Source organism: Pseudophryne corroboree, chromosome 4, assembly GCF_028390025.1.
Source record: "Pseudophryne corroboree isolate aPseCor3 chromosome 4, aPseCor3.hap2, whole genome shotgun sequence".
Lineage (NCBI taxonomy): Eukaryota > Metazoa > Chordata > Amphibia > Anura > Myobatrachidae > Pseudophryne > Pseudophryne corroboree.
The window spans coordinates 298,059,029-298,073,528 of NC_086447.1; the positions used below are offsets into that span (position 1 = coordinate 298,059,029).

At 42.2% G+C, this 14,500-nt stretch overlaps 1 protein-coding gene across 20 annotated transcripts in view; it reads right to left on the reverse strand.

The window, feature by feature from the left end:
- The window catches only part of TNIK (TRAF2 and NCK interacting kinase), a 659,967-nt gene that overhangs the window by 41,773 nt on the left and 603,694 nt on the right, over positions 1–14,500 (reverse strand). For 6 of the 20 annotated variants that reach the window (XM_063916233.1, XM_063916239.1, XM_063916235.1 and 3 more), the window contains 5 exons: positions 13,970–14,133; positions 12,057–12,151; positions 5,236–5,259; positions 1,552–1,602; positions 745–819 (listed from right to left, as the gene is read on the reverse strand). In XM_063916233.1, coding sequence (XP_063772303.1) covers positions 745–819; positions 1,552–1,602; positions 5,236–5,259; positions 12,057–12,151; positions 13,970–14,133 — 409 coding nt within the window. The remainder of the gene's footprint in view (positions 1–744; positions 820–1,551; positions 1,603–5,235; positions 5,260–12,056; positions 12,152–13,969; positions 14,134–14,500) is intronic. The other 14 variants (XM_063916232.1, XM_063916236.1, XM_063916246.1 and 11 more) reach the window with 6 other exon arrangements.

Consider the following 14,500-nt stretch of genomic DNA (forward strand, 5'->3'; position numbering starts at 1 on the left):
TAAATTAAGTACAGTTAAACCTATGAAATACATGAGGGACATTTTACAATTTTGTAGCTCTTTTATAAAGAAGTGGTATACCAGTCAGAAGAATCCAACATTTATCTGTTGCATATATGCCTCCACATTGCATGAAGACTGAGTTTCTGTTACACCAGTAGGAATATGGTCTCTGTACACTGCGGCAGCGTTCACAGGAACCTCCCTTCAGCGGTGTGACCGAAACCTGATTTTTAATACGGTCTGCAATGCTCCTTGTACCGGTATAGCAGCAATGTGCCACCATACATAACTGCAGGACTCAGAAAGGCAACGCTCTTGCCAGTGATATATTTATAATAAAAATTAAAAAAAGACAAACATTAGCAGGAATTTCCCAAAACTTTTCCCTAGACCTATTATTTTCCCCATAAGTGTCCTGTTTGATGGACTATTTTTGTACTAGACCTGTAACTAGACCCCAACAGTTCATGTTTTTCAGGTCACCTAGCAGTTGAACAGGTGTATTCATTACTCACTGACAGTTTACAGACCCACAGGTGGAGCAAATTATTTCACTTGCAATCCTGTGAAGAGACCTGGAAAACATGAACTGTTGGGGGGTACTTGAGAACCGCGGTTGGAAACCACTGTACTAGACAATGTATGCTGCTTCAAAATGAAATGCAATGCAAATAAATGACCTACACAGTTTTCAGGGCTAATGATAAATTCCAAAGAAAGGCAAGAAAGAGTTTTTCTTACCGTTTTGTTTTTAGATTTCATTCTCCGCGGCATGATCTTTCCATCATCCGCGGGTATTGCCTGTGAGATAACGGCCTGTAGAAAAGTATCAAGTAACGATATCAGGAAAGTGTGAAACTTGGGATTCATTAATTGTTAGGTCCCAAGTTTCTTGTTCATCCAATTATTCAATGTGGATGTATAAGAAGGAGATGTTTTTTTTCTATTCACAACTATTGCAGTATATAAAAATACAGTCACCTATCAGCATGAGAGGCAGCCTCGTCGTGGGAGCAATGAGTCAGGTCACATCTTTTGTATGCGGTGGACACCAAGACACAGCCATTCCAAAACCAGCTATCTCCTCAGGCATGCAATGATCCAGTCACAAGTAATGGGCATGCAAGCTTAATATGTGAGTGCTAAATGCCTTTATGTCACCATATAGGGTTCATTAATGCAGCAGTTTACAATTAACTTCATTGTAAATTTCAGATCTTATATATAAGCTATATGTCTGGATTCTCCCAGATATCACTATGTGATTCTCCGACAATGTTAGAACAATAATACTGCACATATAGAGAAACAATACTGTCATTTTAAATTTCAAAAACAAAACAACTGATTTTGCCAGTGCTCCCAGCACAGATTGGCTGGCAAGGGAGAGCCGGCTGGCACGTGGCCTGCTTAAGATTTTATAGGCAAGAGGTGACAATGCAAGAAGGTGGCACATCCTTGAGCAGTGACATTACTACACTGAGCCATGCGTGGTCACTACATACAACAAATATGTGGCAGTGCTTCTGTTAATCATGAGTCACTAACCCATTCCAATGGAGTTTGGATTGTTACCTCCACATTCTGTTCCATAACCACCTGTTAACATAAGAATGTGGAGTTGTGCTATTGTATCAAGGACTGCTTTCCTGTGCTTACCCCGATGGTCAGAAGTGGTCAGCCCTCCCCTGAAGACATGATCAGCACTCGATTTTATAACGTACTGCATTTAACTGTGATACTGGATCTTTTTGCCGATATACAAATCTAGAGTCCATATACATCTTTACATACATCAGTATAGAAAACACAGCACCAAGTAAATAGTTGAGGATAGGATGAAACAGTCCAGTTTTCACATACTTGACCAAAGGCTGTACTGTAGCACCACGTGCGTTTTCCCATTTAACAATCCAGCCATAATAATTCATCAATAATAGCAGCTGCACTCTGCACATCACTCCTTGCTTGTGTCTGGATTGTAAAGTCACAGAGACGGCACACGACAAAACCTTACAGATGGGAGCCAGTGCTAGATGGGTAAATGAACAGCATCCAATGCCATGTGACATTCACTGCACAACAAATAAAGCGGCGGAGGAAGGGATGTTGGCAGTTGGTAATAATAAACCAGTTCCTTCATCTTAGTATGAAATAATCTCTTAATGACATGAAGATACGGATGTGGCCGGTTTAAAATGCAAGATTAATTGCAGATATACTATTCTGCTAAGCACAGAAGTGGTGTCCATTCATGTGTGTTTCCCAGCTCATTATCTGTCACATTATGATTAGACATCCCTGAGAATGTTATCACTATTGTTTGATACTGAATAAACTGTGATTGGGAAAACAGCACATGGTTCTATTCAAGTGAATGGAGTCAGTGAGTTTGTTATGAACACATAGGGGTATATGCAATTGCGGTCGAATTCCCGAAATTGTCGAATTTCGGATCATTTTCGACCAAAAAAAAAAATCGCCTATGCAATTCAGTGCTTTCCGACCAAAAAACTGACTTTCAAAATTCGACTTTTTGAAATTCGACTTTTTGCAAATTCGACTTTTCTGCAATGATACAAGTGCTGCAATTCGACCAAAGCATATTCAATTCAAGTTTGGAAATTCGACAGCAGTGCTTTTAGACAGCAAATTCGTCATTTTCAATCCGCCACACTTTGGAGGGTGAAAACAAATAAAAAAATTTTAAACATGTTTTTTTTTGTGTTTTTTTGGGGGGGAATAGCAGATCTATTTATATTAGAAGGGATTAGGTACTTTTTTTTTTTTTTTTGGAGGCACAAATATTATTTATATATTTTTTAAAATATTTTTATTTTTTTTTATGCTGGAACGGTGAAATCATAAAAAAAAATGGCGTGGGGTCCCCCCTCCAAAGCATAACCAGCCTCGGGCTCTTCGAGCTGGTCCTGGTTCTAAAAATGCGGGGAAAAAATTGACAGGGGATCCCCCGTATTTTTAAAACCAGCACCGGGCTCTGCGCCTGGTGCTGGTGCCAAAAATACGGGGGACAAAAAGAGTAGGGGTCCCCCGTATTTTTAACACCAGCATCGGGCTCCACTAGCTGGACAGATAATGCCACAGCCGGGGGTCACTTTTATGCCGTGCCCTGCGGCCGTGGCATTAAATATCCAACTAGTCACCCCTGGCCGGGGTACCCTGGGGGAGTGGGGACCCCTTCAATCAAGGGGTCCCCCCCCCAGCCACCCAAGGGCCAGGGGTGAAGCCCGAGGCTGTCCCCCCCATCCAATGGGCTGCGGATGGGGGGGCTGATAGCCTTTTGTGATAATAAAAAGATATTGTTTTTCCCAGTAGTACTACAAGTCCCAGCAAGCCTCCCCCGCAAGCTGGTACTTGGAGAACCACAAGTACCAGCATGCGGGAGAAAAACGGGCCCGCTGGTACCTGTAGTACTACTGGGAAAAAAATACCCAAATAAAAACAGGACACACACACCGTCGACAGTAAAACTTTATTTCATACGTCGACACACACATACTTACCTATGTTCACACGCCGACATCGGTCCTCTTCTCCATGTAGAATCCACGGATACCTGAAAAGAAAAGATCAATATACTCACCTCAGCCATGGTCCAGAGATAAATCCACGTACTTGGCAAAAAAACAAACCGAACACCCGCTCCATGCCGGACTGAAAGGGGTCCCATGCTGACACATGGGACACCTTTCCACGAATGAGACCTGTCAGTGACAGCTGTCACAGAAAGGTCTCTAAGCCAATCAGGAAGCGCAACTTCGTTGCGCTCACCTGATTGGCTGTTCGCTGTCTGTACTGTGACAGCACATCGCAAAGCCGCTCCATTACTTTCAATGGTGGGAACTTAGCGGCTAGCGGTAAGGTCACCCGCCGGTCAGCGGCTGACCGGCGGGTGACCCCACCGCTACCCGCAAAGGTCCCACCATTGAAAGTAATGGAGCGGCTTTGCGATGTGCTGTCACAGTACAGACAGCGCACAGCCAATCAGGTGAGCGCCACGGAAGTAGCGCTTCCTGATTGGCTGAAGGGACGTCAGTGACAGGAGTCACGTGATGTCCCGGCATTCGGGAGAAAGGGGTCTGATGTGAAAACATTGGACCCCTTTCTAGTCCGGTATGGAGCGGGTTTTTGCGTGTTTTTTTTTTTTAAACAAGTACGTGGATTTTACTCTCTGGACGTGGATTTATCTCTGGACGCTGGAAGGTGAGTATAATTTTTTCACAGGTACCCTCGGATCGTCGGAGACCGTGGCAGTCGGCGTGTCAACATAGGTAAGTATGTGTGTGTCGGTAGTGTGTAATAAAGTTTTACTATCAAGGTGTGTGTGTCCTGTTTTTATTTGGGTATTTTTTTCCCAGTAGTACTACAGGTACCAGCGGACCCGTTTTTCTCCCGCATGCTGGTACTTGTGGTTCTCCAAGTACCAGCTTGCGGGGGAGGCTTGCTGGGACTTGTAGTACTACTGGAAAAAACAATATCTTTTTATTATCACAAAAGGCTATCAGCCCCCCCATCCGCAGCCCATTGGATGGGGGGGGGACAGCCTCGGGCTTCACCCCTGGCCTTTGGGTGGCTGGGGGGGGGACACCCCTTGATTGAAGGGGTCCCCACTCCCCCAGGGTACCCCGGCCAGGGGTGACTAGTTGGATATTTAATGCCACGGCCGCAGGGCACGGCATAAAAGTGACCCCCGGCTGTGGCATTATCTGTCCAGCTAGTGGAGCCCGATGCTGGTGTTAAAAATACGGGGGACCCCTACTCTTTTTGTCCCCCGTATTTTTGGCACCAGCACCAGGCGCAGAGCCCGGTGCTGGTTTTAAAAATACGGGGGATCCCTGGCCAATTTTTCCCCTGCATTTTTAGAACCAGGACCAGCTCGATGAGCCCGAGGCTGGTTATGCTTTGGAGGGGGGACCCCACGCCATTTTTTTTTCGGGTTTTTCACGTTTTTTTACCGTTTTTTAAAATCGCGGCAAAATCCGCCAAATCGGCCGATTTTCGCCCGCGACTCTGGCGAATCCGTTTTTCATTGAATATGGTGAATTCCGGAAGCCACCTTCCGGGATTCACCTGTCGAATTGAGTCGAATTAAAAAACGGCGAAAATTGCCGCGAATTCGACCGCAATTGCATATACCCCATAGAACCTGCTGATATCACATTCAGCTCTTGTACGATGGTACATTGCAGACCACTAGAAAATATCACTAACCTCATCTATTGCTTTCTTATAGCTCTGAGCAAGGGAGGGATAATCAGCATCGGAGAAAGCAGAGCAGATCAAGGGAAAGCCACAGGGAAGGAACAAGGTTAAAAATACAAGTGTTAGTTTGATGCTTGTCAAGCTCTCTAAACAGGCAAATACACAGCCAAGAGCTTTCAATAGGCTGCAGAGAGTACACGGGACACAGAGCACATTCAGCCGAGCCACCATTAGAAAGACAGAATGTGCATGCCACATCGCCGGCTGATTCAGATGTCACACATCAATTGGCTTTTACAACAAGCACAGATTTAGGTCTTTTCAGAGAACCTTCAGTTAAATGTAAACCCTTTAAAAATACATGATTACATCTCGCATTCTTACCATTTGGTAACACAATAAGTCAAGAGTACTACGTAATAATACCATACAATAATCCAATGAAGTGCAGGCAATAGAAAGTGTACCTATAAGTAATCATTCTTCTGATATTGTAAATATATAACGTTACATTCCACAGTTTCATCTTGGGCAGCTGGTCAATGTACCGTAGCATAGGCACGTATGGTTCTACAGTAGTACAGTGCTACATATAATGGTTCCACAGTAGTATAAAACAAAGTATACTAGTCATTATGTACCAATGTATCGCAAAGTATGTTTTCAGTGTTCTACTGAATTAGTATTATTAGAGGTATATTATTATTTAGTGAGCATCGCATCCCTATGAGGTCTCATACTGTATAAGTATAGGGATATGTAACACATCTGCTCAAATGGGTGTAGTAGGGTATGCCGGCGGCCGGGCTCCCGGCGACCAGCATACCGGCACCGGAAGCCCGACCGCCGGCATACCGACAGCGTGGCGAGCGCACATGAGCCCCTTGCGGGCACGGTGGCGTGCTACGCTATCTATTCTCCCTCCAGGGGGGTCGTGGACCCCCAAGAGGAAGAAAAAGTGTCGGTATGCCGGCTGTCGGGATTCCGGCGCCGGTATACTGTGCGCCGGGATCCCGACAGCCGGCAACCTGAAGACACTGCTCAAACATACGCAACAAAAGGTAAATGTGCACAGTGGTTTTAGATTATGCTGTTCTCATGGCAATAGCGACATTTCAAAATGGTAGAAGGAGTGTGATATAGTATTAAATGTTTCTGCATCAGTGTGTTAAAAGCTCATGTTTTATAGTTTCATATAACCATCTATAAGTAACATATCTTCTTAATACTATTTAGCCACTTATAATAGAATTCCTAAAGCACACTGCTACAAGATCAGGGACGTGCGGTGAGGTGAGGCAGAGCCTTTCCTGTCATACTAACATATGCGCCAAAGTTTTGGCTACATAAAGTATATAAAAAATACAAAGAATATATAATAAATATATCTTTGTATTATTCTAAACATTTTTAAAGTAAAAATCCTGTAATAAAAAGTTTATGACAGGTGATGCAGCGCCTTCCCTGCCTACCTTTTCCACACATCTCTGATCAAAGCTCACCAAACTTCAAGCAATTTATACTGCTGTACCTGTGTATAATGCCCACATGCACCCTTTGGCTCTGATACTAGCCAGTGCCTCCTGAGCCATTTATCTCACCGCACGTCCCTGCTACAGATGTATCCTTTACAAGTCCAGTGCAACTTCATTATAATCATGATTCTTTTTTGCTGAAAGTGCGTCTCACCACTCTGTGAAAAGGATGCACAAGCATACTTTGCTGAATAAAATGATATGCAGCATGCCTATATTCTGTGTGTGGCCATGGCTGTATCTGCATACGAAATGGTAGGTTACAATGTTTTCTAGGAAAACACTGTAACCTAACATTTCATATGCAGATACAGTGTGAATATAGGAAGTGGAAAACTGCTAATATATGATGTATTTATTAAATACTATCTTGGGATGCAATTATTAATGATTCCCCTTTTCACTAGCCTGACGATTGGAGCATTCCCGAAACATTTAATTAAAAGCACATATTTGTGGCTGTTTCGGAGTGCCGCCATGACGCCGAATATATTGGAGGTCACCACCTTGGCAAGTATAGTAAAGGCTATCAAATAAGGAGTGCTGGGTGATTTGGATTCTAATATATATATATATATATATATATATATATACATATACACATACACACACACTTACATACATAAAGGACTTACATACATAAAGGAAGAAATCAGAAGGGTCTCTACATAGTGCAGCACATTGTATTAGGTTAACACAGTACAGGATTCAGACAAGTCGCATGGAGTAACTTGTACCTAGACTCATCTGAGTTGGCTTAATACCACTTGGCTTTATACATCAAACCTAGTACTGCTACATCTGCTCGCCTGCTTGCTGTCCGGGACCCCTCCCATGCACTTGAAGGAAATCAGAGCACTGGGATACCGCCAGACAAGACCATCGAGGGAAGCGATCCGGAAGGATAGCAATTACGTGACCAGGCCACGCCCCTATGTGTTTCGTCATAAGACCATCAGTGGGCTGGCCTGTGTGACGTAGTGGACCTTCCTTCAGAATAATTTCATCCTGTGAGATTTCAAGACGCACGAAAAAGAGGGGGGAGCTGCGGTCTAAAAACTGTGACCTAGTGCTACAAAAGTATTATGAATTTACCCTACAAAGACTATATCATATATATATTCTATGAAACTAGTCACAGTTATATAGGCTTCTTTTCTGATAACTTGTGGGTCCTTTTGAAAATGATAGAAGAGACAAATTTGTCTGAATTCCTAAATACACATCTATTAACCAGCCAGACAACTGTTCTTTCAACAGTTCCACTGTTTACCCATGAGGAAGTTCTAAGGAGTGGATATAGCTCCACCTGGACTAAATGCGTTGGGTAGACATGGCATGCTGATTTTCTGTATATTTCCTTCTCTAATGTATGAGCATTCACTTATTTTATGAAGCTCTGCGTCTGTGAATTCTTTTACACTATGTGCATCTGTTTTTATGTACTTTGTATTCCATTAAAAACCTGTGAAAAGGCACCGTCTGTACCGTCTGACAGTGACCTTGTGAGGATCTCTACAAAGACATGAGATAAGCCGATATATCTTTTATACATGGTACGGGTTCATCTATAGCCCGAATTCACACTTGTGGTGGTGGTTTCTACATTGCTACACTAGGAGGCGCCCCCTTGGTTCTCTCTCTCTCTCTATATATATATATATATATATATATATATATATATATATATATATATATATATATATATATATATATATATATATATATATATATATATATATATATATCAAATGTGTGGTTGCGTGTGTGCGACGTTCGGTGGGGTGAGGAAGGTGAGGCAGAGTCTTTCCTGTCATACTAACGTTTGTGCCAGAGATTTGACTGTATAAAGTATATGAAAAAAACATTTTTTTTTTTTAAATAAGTTCTTTGCATTATTCTAATAATTTTTATGGCGAAAACTCTGGCGTAAAAAGTCTATGGCAAGGTGTGGCAGCGCCTCCCCGACCATCTTTTCCGCACATCTCTGATCAAAACTCACCGAATTTCCAGGAGTTTATACAGCTGCACCTGTTTATAATGCCCAGCTGTACCCTTTGGATCATATACAGTGCATCCGGAAAGTATTCACAGTGCTTCACTTTTTCCACATTATGTTATGTTACATCCTTATTCCAAAATGGAATAAATTCTTTTTTCCCTCAAAATTCAACACACAATACTACAAAATGACAACGAGATTTTTGCAATTTAAAAAAAAATAAAAAAATAAGAAATCACATGTACATAAGTATTCACAGCCTTTGCTCAATACTTTGTTGATGCACCTTTGGCAGCAATTACAGCCTCAAGTCTTTTCAAATATGATGCCACAAGTTTGGCACAGCTATCTTTGGGCAGTTTCACCCGTTACTCTTTACAGCGCCACTCAAGCTTCATCAGGTTGGATGGGAAGCGTCGGTGCACAGCCATTTTCAGATCTCTCCAGAGATGTTCAAATCGGATTCAAGTCTGGGCTCTGGCTGGGCCACTCAAGGACATTCACAGAGTTGTCCTGAAGCCACTCCATTGATATATTAACGGTGTGCTTTGAGTCGTTGTCCTGCTGAAAGATGAACCGTCGCCCCAGTCTGAGATCAAGAGCTCTCTGGAGCAGGTTTTCATCCAGGATGTCTCTGTACATTGCTGCGTTCATCTTTCCCTCTATCCTGACTAGTCTCCCAGTTCCTGCCGCTGAAAAACATCCCCACAGCATGATGCTGCCACCACCATGCTTCACTGTAGGGATGGTATTGGTCTGGTGATGAGCGGTGCCTGATTTCCTCCAAACATGACGCCTGGCATTCACGCCAAAGAGTTCAATCTGTCTCAGCAGACCAGATAATTTGGTTTCTCATGCTCTGAGAGTCCTTCAGGTGCATTTTGGCAAACTCTAGGCGGGCCGCCATGTGCTTTTTACTAAGGAGTGGCTTCGGTCTGGCCACTCTCCCATACAGGCCTGATTGGTGGATTGCTGCAGAGATGGTTGTCCTTCTGGAAGGTTCTCCTTTCTCCACAGAGGAATGCTGTAGCTCTGACAGAGTGACCATCGAGTTCTTGATCACCTCCCTGACTAGGGCCCTTCTCCCGCGATCGCTCAGTTTAGACGGTCGGCCAGCGCTAGGAAGAGTCCTGGTGGTGCCGAACTCCTTCCAGTTACAGATAATGGAGGCCACTGTGCTCATTGGGACCTTCAAAGCAGCAGATATTTTTCTGTACCCTTTCCCAGATTTGTGCCTCGAGACAATCCTGTCTCAGAAGTCTACAGACAATTCCTTTGACTTCATGCTTGGTTTGTGCTCAGAAATGCACTGTCAAGTGTGGTGCCTTACATACACAGGCGTGTCTTTCCAAATCATGTCCAATCAACTTAATTTACCACAGGTGGACTCCAATTAAGCTGTAGGACCATCTCAATGATGATCAGTGGAAACAGGATACATCTGAGCTTCATGGCAAAGGCTGTGAATACTTATGTACATGTGATTTCTTCGTTTTTGATTTTTAATACATTTGCGACTTTTTTCACTTTGTCATTATGGAGTATTGTGTGTAGAATTTTGAGGGAAAAAATGTATTTATTCCATTTTGGAATAAGGCTGTGAATACTTTCGGGATGCTAGCCAGTACCTCCTGAGCCATTTAACGCACTGCACGTCCCTGGGGTATATTTCATTGTGATGAAAATGTTGTGCTAATAAATGGGCATTGAAACGTTGCATTTAAACTGGCGTTGTGTACTGCTGAAATTATTGGAGTGCCGCACCTCTCCTGCATTTATCCACGTTTTTCTTGTGAGGGCACCCAAGACAACAATCTCTTATGTGGCTGTGCCAGGTCCTTCTGCTGTTGTATTTATATATTATATCATACATACACACACACGTCTATGAAACTAGTCACAGTTATATAGGCTTCTATTCTGATGATTTGCAGATCCTTTTGAAAAGGATGGAAGAGAAAAATGTGTCTAAATTCCTAAAACTAAAAATACATCTAATAACCAGACAACTGTTCTCTCAACAGTTCCACTGTAAAGTTTTGAAAACATAAAAGCACTATATATAGGTCTTATCATTCAGGTTCAAGGATAGTACATATTTTCACATATGTTCTAGCTCCTGCTGCTGTCTGCATTAGGCTCATTAACAAGTGGTTACCAGTTCCTTTTTGTAATCTGTGCTTAAAATGCAGAACCGTCAGGGCAGAGTATAGTAATGCATAACACCAGGCAGACTGTATGTACAGTAGTATTACTCATAAACCTGTCATCATCTTAATGTCCTTCAAGAAAGACAAAGGGTGTCTAGAATAAGGCTCATCCCAGAGATTAGTAACAACTGTAATTTGTGGTGTATGAAGCAGTAATACCTTATTAAGTGCTAAACTGCTGGAGGCATCTTTATATGTACAGAATAATATGCGACTATGAAAATTTTACAAGAACAATCAGTAAGTGAGATTTATTTGACTTAAATTAACTTACTGCACTTATCAAAGCCAATTACAAAGGAATAGGAATAATCCAGTTTTATTTCCCTTCCCTGCCTTTTACCATTAGATTGTGAAATATGGAATCAAACGTTTAAACTCCTACGGCTTATACTACAAATGAAAAATTCCACCTAAAACAAACATTTTTGATTTGGTCCAGCATTGCCCCAGTATGACTGGGTGTTATAGGGCACCAACAGTTCTGATACTACAATCCACTCCCCTTGTATTGCTTGCATGATTCAAACAGACAGTGGTGTTGTCATTTCATGGAGCAAGGGCAAAACTGCTGTTGGCTTGAGACAGAACTGCAGAGCCGCCCTGAGCAGATCAGCTCGGTGATAGTAATGTCAGAACCAGGATAAGCTACACTTGGCATACATTGTTTCTCACCATAGTGAATTTTGCCATGAACTAGGGATTTCCTTTTGGAATCATCCTTTGAAATACACATTTTGTTAGTATGTCTTAATATATGTCCCTGAATTTGTAAAACTTCCATCAAAATAAATGATAAATATTGTTAACTATTGCAGAGAATGTTAAGTTTAGCTAAATATGAAGTTGTAGGATTCTTATAACATAAAATACCAAAGTCAGACATTTTAGTGCACTATGATGGGAGAGTTATGCTGTATTTACACTGGAAGAGGTAGAAAGCAGCACTTCAGAAATGCAACATCTGTCCATTGGATAATATGCAGAGACTGAGAGCAGCCCAAAAAGACACCTGGTGGCTGAAAAGGATTATAACACCATACAATAATGCTTTTTAATAGGTAATAGTCATAATAAACTTACAGCTGGTCGACTTGGACGTGTCATATTGTCTTCAGCTTTCACATTAGGTCCATCATGTGGCAACACTGGGGATGCTTCAGGTTTGTTATTACCTGCTACAACACATCAGTTTTAATTAACTAACACTAAGTGGTAAATGAAACATTTTACTTGATCTAAATCCGTGGTATAGTGAGATGAGTAGGCATGATCGCAGTTAAAGAATATCTGAAATAACCCCCGCCCCCCATTCACTTACCCTATAGAGCCTCACTATTAACAAGGCTGCTTCTGAGATACAGGATGAGGAGTGACGCCTCATAGGGGAAGCTCATTATTCTGTTCTGTAAGTTGCTTTAAAAACGTGTACAGATGTGTCCTTTCCCAACTATAGCTTTAGTTGCGACAAAAAAACCCTCTCACCCTAGACAAAGCATCTGTTTCACTGTAAGCATAAGTAAAACACATACAGTAGAAGCAACTAAAGAGAATTGCTAGTGTACACTGATCAATGGAGTGTGCAACATGTTTACATCTGTGCATGAATAAGTCTAAAATTGTGTAAAAAGTGCTACAATGCAAGCAGCCACAACATTTCACCATGCCAGGTTCCATTGTGCTTCATCTGCGACTTTGTACGTGTGTCAATTCCTGTGCGGTTAAAGTGGCAGCCCAGTGCCTGCAGCACACAGTGAGCTGCTTTACACCGATTCTGCAATGCGAATAATATGAAGACAAATATGGTACGCTACTCCTCTCAGGGTATCTCAGTCACGTCAAGCATCACGCGCCCTATGGTGTATGGACGCCCGGTGAGGACACATCTGTATCTGTCTATCTGCAACCCAGACACTACTTATAGGTGACTGAGCAACATTGTAGTTAACATGTTTGGGTGGAATAACAATTTCCCACTAATTATGTTATGCACCACTTTCTCGTGGATGGCTAACATTAAGGCTGTTCCACATCACTGGAGGGGGCACACAAAGTGGGTTTATATTTATATGATATATGCAGAGATATGGACAGAATGGAAGATGGATATTTTACATCAATTATTGCTGCTGACTGTTCAGGAAAATGCACTCTGCAGTTGTACACTGTGAATTAGTTCCAGTATCATTCCCGAATGGGAAACACCCAGTGCTAAAAACCTTACTTGCTAATCGTGTTTGGACAAAAGAAAATCTGATTTTTTTTTGAGACTCACCTATGATGTTCCCTAACTTTCCTTTTTCACATTTTTGTTTCTTTCTGTACCCCATTACTGTTTTATTAGAAACTCAATAAAATGTATATCATCAAAAACATTTTTTAATTGGATATAAATTTGTCATAAAACTATAATTTTAATTCCTGCCAATTAGTTCTGCAGCTAAATCCCCTTAGTATATCTGATCCTTGGTGACAGAATCTGACCATTTTTGAGCAGGGTCAATGAAAAACTGATGATCTTTTGGACAGGATCTATAACGTTTTTCTGGGTGTATGCAAATCCTGTGGATGTGAGTGAGACGGCCCATGCAAGGCCGAAATGTAGCATCAGACATGGAACACTGTGTACTTTGCGAGATCCCATTGTGAATCTGTGTTCTAAGACAAGAGCTCAGCTGGGTACAGGACTGAAATGCCAAAACAAGGTATAAACATGAATCTTTATAAAGGGAAAATGTTATGTTAACCTAATTCGCCTTAGCCCAATGTGAAGCTCTATTTGCACACTGATGAAGCTGAAAGCAAAAGTCAGAGCGATGCTCCCACGCACACAATCTTTTCTGAGAGCTGCATGTGGGTGTGCGAGTGCAAGGCACCATTATTATTCAATGCAGTGACAATGCAGCCCTACTGCTAGCAGAGCCTGAGGGTTATGTGCCTGTGGACGGATCGCATAATTCTGATGGCCATGAGAGAGGATCTGCAATCATCCTTACCTCGTACTCTGTTTCGTTCACTGGAGCCTGCTTGAGAACCAGGCTGTGATCCTCCTTGTGAGCTGGGTTGTGAACTGGGGGTGCTGGAGCTGGAAGAGCTGCCACTACTAGTTCTTTGAATGGGATTTTCAATGACAGTCTCCGTTCTCCTCAGATCTGGGTTACTATGTAACATGACAGTCAAGAGAAAATAAAATATTATATATACACAGATACACACTAACAACACTAATAAGAAGAATACAAATTATTACAGGCAAGTACATCTGCTAGGTTCCGGCATTCCTAGGAATGCAGATAAATGAAATGCTTATCTGATAGCCAATAAGAATGATGCTTTATATAACAAGTTAGTTCAAATGAATGGGGTGTATTTGGATGCTTACTTGCCTAATGGGATGTAGTTGATATGCCGGCACTCAGTATCCCGGCGGTCTATTCCCACTTGTGGGTGTCCTTGTGTGGCGAGCACAGCGAGACCGCAAGGGGCTTTATTGCATGGTCATCCCCCCGCCGGCATTCTGCTGCCGG